Source organism: Mus caroli, chromosome 17 (assembly GCF_900094665.2).
Source record: "Mus caroli chromosome 17, CAROLI_EIJ_v1.1, whole genome shotgun sequence".
Taxonomy (NCBI): Eukaryota; Metazoa; Chordata; class Mammalia; order Rodentia; family Muridae; genus Mus; species Mus caroli.
Window position 1 is genome coordinate 23,743,118 of NC_034586.1, and position 6,000 is coordinate 23,749,117.

At 50.9% G+C, this 6,000-nt stretch overlaps 1 protein-coding gene across 1 annotated transcript in view; it reads left to right on the forward strand.

The window, feature by feature from the left end:
• The window catches only part of Uhrf1bp1 (UHRF1 binding protein 1), a 42,877-nt gene extending 36,877 nt beyond the window's left edge, over positions 1-6,000 (forward strand). The window contains exons 18-21 of the mRNA XM_029471406.1: positions 776-1,038; positions 1,510-1,618; positions 1,700-1,800; positions 2,122-6,000. Coding sequence (XP_029327266.1) covers positions 776-1,038; positions 1,510-1,618; positions 1,700-1,800; positions 2,122-2,247 — 599 coding nt within the window. The 3' untranslated portion in view covers positions 2,248-6,000. The remainder of the gene's footprint in view (positions 1-775; positions 1,039-1,509; positions 1,619-1,699; positions 1,801-2,121) is intronic.

A 6,000-nucleotide genomic window follows, 5' to 3' on the forward strand; every position in this document is an offset into this window, starting at 1 on the left:
GCCAACAAAAGCCTATTTCTGACAGAGGCGTTTGTGTCGTTCATGCTCATTCCTGGTCGTTTATTCACAAGGCCTCATTTATGCAGTCCATGCTGGCTTGCTACTTAAGTGTGCCTCAGGCTGGCCTGGAATTCCTGATTGCCCTACCTGGGCCTCCTGAGTTTTTGACTCACTGGCATGAGCCACCACACCATCTCAGTCCCTGTTTGAAGTAGAGGTGCTGTGGCTGTCAAGAGTTTCCTAGGCTTTATGTTCTTTAGGATCTACCCTAGGTACTGATTCTAGATCACTAGAGTGGGGTGCTTCGGCTGGTTGTTTCCACTGAATTGTCCTGCACACACACCGTTCCCTCAGATAAACCCCAGGTGGCTCTTTTTGACGTTTGGAGGGATTGGTGTGGTCGAATGGCAGATGCAAGTGTCAAGGCACCGGAGAAGGAAAGGATGCCCAGGTGCAGAGTTCTGTGTCTTGTTGTCAGCGCTTTTGCTGTGCTGTTAGTCCAGTGCCTCCAGTTTCACAGCCAGGCCTTTTCCCTCTCCTCCACCTTGAGGGCATTTTAACAGAGTCTAAGCTCATGGGCTCAGCCTGCCTGGCTTCAGCGATACTTTTGCTATAGAGATGGCGTGACTTTGGGCACGTCGCTCTCTGACTCAGTTCACTCGTGTGAGGTGGTGGTGCTCCTATGTTGGCGGAGGGTCATCGTGAGCATTGGGCATGGCTGAAGGGCTGACAGTAGTCCTGGGTTACCATGTCTTCCTTGGCTCTCCTTCCATAGGCCCAGGTTTTCAGGAACCCTCAAATCTGAAGACCGACCCCATCAGGCCTGCTGTGGGTCTGCGCTTTGAGGTGGGGCCTGGTGCAGCTGTTCATTCCCCGCTGGCCACACAAAATGGCTTCCTGCAGTTCTTACTTCGGGGCTGTGACCTGGAGCTGTTCACCTCAGTGCTCAACGGTCTGGGGCCTTTCTTGGAGGATGAGGACGTCCCGGTGGTGGTCCCCATGCAGATTGAGCTCTTGGACTGCAGGGTCACTCTCAAGGTGAGAGGACCATGCTGGCCTGGGCTCTGCAGCCTGGGCTCTGCAGTGGCAGTGTCTTCCGTGCCATCCCATGGTGTGTGAGCAAGTGAAGAGAGGTGGATTCCACTCTGCCGGTAGCTGCCGGAAGGTAGTGCAGATAAAAGCCTAATGTGAGGTAGGAAGATGCCTGGCTCTGCTGGTGAAGTGCTTGTTGCTCAAGCAGAAGGTATATGGGTGAGCTAGCAAGATGGTTCGGTGGGCAAACACATTTGCTGCTGTGCCTGGAACTCACATGTTAGAAAGTAAGACCCTGTTCCCACAAATTGCCCTCCAACCTCCACATGAGAGCCCTGGAGTGCACAGGCAAACACACACTCAGAGATACATGCATAATAATTAAATTCATTCATTCAAACAAAAGAGTATCTGGAGAATCGATGGTGTCAAAGTGCCCCAGCTGGTTGGGTCACGTGGTTCCCCTCTCCCCTGCAGGATGACATCCCTCCTGTCTACCCAACATCCCCTGGCCCTGTCCCCATCACTTTGGCAATGGAGCGTCTTGTGCTGAAGCGAGGTGACGATGGAGTGTTTCACCTTGGTGGTGAGTCAGGCTTTCTGGCTTCTCTGCTCTGCCTCTGGCTCTCCAGGTATTTGTCGGTTAAACGGGTTACTATTTCTCCAGCTCCTGCTCACGACAGACCATTGACTGATGTGCCTGAGAAGCTGCGGCTCCCTAAAGAGCAGGTGCTCCTGGTGCCCCTAGGCCAGGGCTTGGGATGCCAGGTGAGGCCTCGCTAGTCGGAAACCTCTCATATGCATCCAGGGGGCTCTTAGACTCAGGGTCCCAAAGGTCGCTGTAGTGTGCAGCAGCCTCCGGAAGAGACGACAGCAACTGTACACAGGAGTTGGTGTGGTGGCCACTGCTATTCCTGTCCCTATAGCTGATGGGCTCTGCAGAGAGACCCGGGTACTTGGGAGATGGCTGGAGCTCTTTAACCCTTGCCCTGCTGGTACTTCTGGCAGTCCCCATCTCCAGCCTCCTTATTGCTGGTGGTTCAAGGAGACACTGCTCTGTTCCCTAATGGTGAACTATTTATCCTTCAGGAGAAAGAATCGCCTACCCTACAGCAAGAGCTTATGGACACCAAACAAGCACTGGCCATTGCCAACCAGGACAAAGAAAAACTGCTCCAGGAGGTTAGGAAATACAATCCTCTCTTTGAGCTTTGACAGCAGCTCAGCCATCTGGGCTATGGAGAAAAGCTATCACCAGCAACAGTGCCACCTAGAACAGGTGCCGAGCGAGGAGCCAGCGGGGAGCCGGCGGGGTTGGGGGCACATAGTCCCCTCCTGTGTGCTTCCTGCTCGCTGCTAGCCTGGGTGAAGGACCCCACAGAGGGTGGCTGTGTCCCTGGCCCTGCACCGTGTCTTGCCATTACGTAGCCTTGTCGTCCTCTGCACACTAGAGGAGTCTTCTCTACATCGTAGAGCATCTCACCTCCTGGCTTCACGGCAGTGGTGTTTGCTTCCTTCATGGTCTATGTGAACAAGTGTCCCCTGAGTCATTCACACAGCCACCGACAGATCCCGTGTCCTGCGTGTCCTGGTGCTTCCTGTTGCATACCTGGAAGGTCCTTGGCCTGAGTTTGTCGTAGATCAGGAAATAGCCCATCCTCAGGGGTTGGGGCAGAGGAGGTCTGCGATCAGGGTGACAGGGACTTGCCTAGTTTGGAATGGGAACTAGGTGTGGATCATCTTGGCTGATGTTCTGTGTCAAGTTTTCCTGTTGACTTTCATCTTTCCTGTGATGCTTTGACTGAAATGGCCAGATCATCCTTCCCTGTGTGAGAATTGGCTTAAGATTTAAGACAGGACAGTGCTCAGCTGCTCCCGAGTGCTCAGCTGCACCCGAGTGCTTAGCTGAGAGCATGATGGGTGGGGATACAGTTCCTGTTTTCACAGCTGTCCATGACTGGCCACTTTCTTTCTGTCCCTGCTTTCCCAGGATTGCTGCGTTTCTCTGCCTGTGCTGACTTAAGCACTTGGTAATTTGGGAGCTAAATGTGCTTCCATCAGGCCTCCGACCAAGTTAAACTTAGCTGTACCCACCTCGGTGTGCTGCCTCACTCCCCTCTATTACTATGGCATTTTAAAATCATGTGATTTCAACTTAAGCAAAACCAAAACCAAAGTCCTTGTAGGTTTCCTTCTGGCCCTATAGAAGTTTCCCCCTTTGCTTCTGACTGGCAAAGCCTGGCTCTGTGGTGTGCTGCCCGGGTAGAAGCACAGCACTGGGACCCACTTGACTTGGCAGATGGTCCATCCTTTGTGAGCTGGTGATGCCACTGGAGTCCTAGTTGTGGCTGAGGGGATGGAAGGAGAAGCAAACAGGACCCATTCATGGAGGGAGGAGGTCCCATTTGTTCAGACTTGCAGGAGCCAGTCATGCTCTTCACTAAGGCAGGGTTCAGAACACCACGTCTTACAGGACTGTGGTTTACTACGCTGAGGAGACTCATTACAGACTTGGGACTAACAGCTCCTGGAGACAGTGTTACCAGGTGAAGCCCCCTCATTTCAGGTTTTTATAAATGACCTAGAACTTTAAGTGAAGTCATTTACATTAGATGTCATACAACTTGTAGACAAGACAATGAAAAGTAGACCAGAGGAGAGAAGCAGCCATAAAGCCACAGGGAAGTAAGCAAGGTTGTGAACAGCATGCCAGAGAGGGTCAGCACAGTGCAGGGCTGGGGTGTGGCTCACTAGGGGAGTGTCTGAGCAGCACATGTGAGGGCCTGGGCTCACCCAGCGTTCACAGACACTACCACAAAAATAAGGATTGTATCTACACAACCACAACAACTACTACTATAACAACATACTCAGGAAAGAACTCAGAGCCTTGCTGAGGGAGCAGGGATCAGCGTGAGTCTGTGGCCTAAAGCCCGAGGTGTTCCAGCACCACGGGAGTGACTTCATCCAGCCATTGGCACTTCTGTTAGAAAAGAGAGGTTCAGAGAGTGGAGTTCCTAAGATGAAGACATTGTCCTGCGGAGGTGACCACACTGTCAGGAGTGGGGACCCAATCTTGAAACATTAGTTCTGAGGGCCTATCACTGCCTCAGAGAAAAATTACTTTTAGCAAAGCCAGAAACTGGAAAGGCTTGTCGGAGAAGCGGCACTCCGTGTTTCTAACATTCTTGGAAGAGGAGGGAGAGCCAGGAACTAGAAGATAGAACTTCTCAGCCTCAGGATCACTTGAATCAGTTTAAAATCACATCCCTCTGTCTTCTGCTCACCACATCTCCCATCCCCGGGAGAAGATGTCTGACAACCACTGTACCCTGGAGCATGCAGTAGGAACCTATTTTGTGTAGAGGATAATGCCTTAATGGCTAGAATGTCAGGTGTTTGAGCTGAGGGAGTCTGAGGTTCTTGTCCATGTGCAAACAGAGTAGAGTTTTGGCTTCCTTTATGCTTTGGCCTTTTGCGTCCTGAAACCATCCCTCAGGAATGCAAGGTTATTCCGTGGCATTTCAATAATGTCTTGTGATTCTGTTCTCCTCTTCCTGGGGGATAAACAGGAGAGACTTGGCCATAATGAAACTGGCTGTGTGGATGTGCAGGGTAAGGGTGATGGAAAACACAGGACAGCGCATTTGGAGTTTAGCTGTGAAGTTGCAGTTTGCAACATGAAATAATACCTCAAGACGACTTCAGGAGGGCCTGAAACACTGTCCCTCAGTGTCCAGCCACTGCACGTGGCCCTCTATAGCTGCTGCATCTGTGATTGTCTCCATTTCCTCTTTACATGCATGTGCTGGAAATATGCACTGGTATGTATGTAGACTAAGAGTTGAGTCCGCTAACTGGGCTGCAGAGATGGCTGTTGATCTCTAACTCATTTTCAGTTTATTGTAATGATGAACACAGTCTCAGTTTTATCCCCGACCTTGACCGTGCTGTGGACTGCACTCTTCATGTGCTCTGTGATGTAGAAAGGGTCGATTCCACACCTCACAGACCCTGGATCTGCAGTGTCTTCATGTTAGTTTTTCCTTAGGGGCTGCAGAGATTGTGCATTGCAAAGGAGGTGCAAGGTCTCCTGGGTGGGACCTTCCTGTTCGGACCCCTTTCTTTCATCTCGATGCCTGAATCACCACCCAAGCTAGCCAAGTAACATCTGGTTCAGACCACAAGAGCTGGGACGTGACCGTTGACGGAGACAAGCAATGCCAGGGCCTTGCAGGTGCCACCACATCCTCCAGCCCATCTCCAGGGTAGATAGGGTAGGTATGGAGAGTGGCTGGCTGTTAAGGAAGAGGCATTTTTGCCCCCATGGCACAGGGAAATATTTGGAAACTGTTAACGGTGAGGCCTTGCTAAGTGGCCAGGCCTGAGATCTGAGCTTCCTGCTCTGTTGTTTCCTTATCCCCTGTATCCTTTATCAAGGTAGACATAGCTCCTGTATGTTAACTTCCTATTGCAGTTGTGAGGAAGTTTTTTCTGTCAGTTTACTACTTTGTGGTGAAGAGTTAGCCTGAGTCTTACATGCTTTTTGTGGAGTGCCCCACTGAAGTGTCCTCTGCACTGGCTGAGCCAGTGAGTCTCATTGTAAGCTCTTAAGTTAGATCAGTCAAATTACGTGAGTCTGAGCTGTTCCCCTAACTCAGGGTGCTACAAACACAAGACTTGCTCAGGAAAGCTTCCGAAGAGAACAGCTTCCAGCCTGCTTCCTGTGACACTCAGCAGCACACGGGAAGTGGGCCAGTGGATTGCCAACTACATCAGGTAGCCTTACTACTGCTAATCACTGTCAATAATGTCCTTTCACTCTCCAAGGAAAGCCGTGAGAATGGACATGGTGAACTGAACATTGGTCAGTATTGGGAAGGTTTACTGTTGCAATAGCTAATCCAACCCCGTGTGTACTGGTTCTGTGAACCACCTGAAAAGCAAATTAAATTCTATTAAACAGCA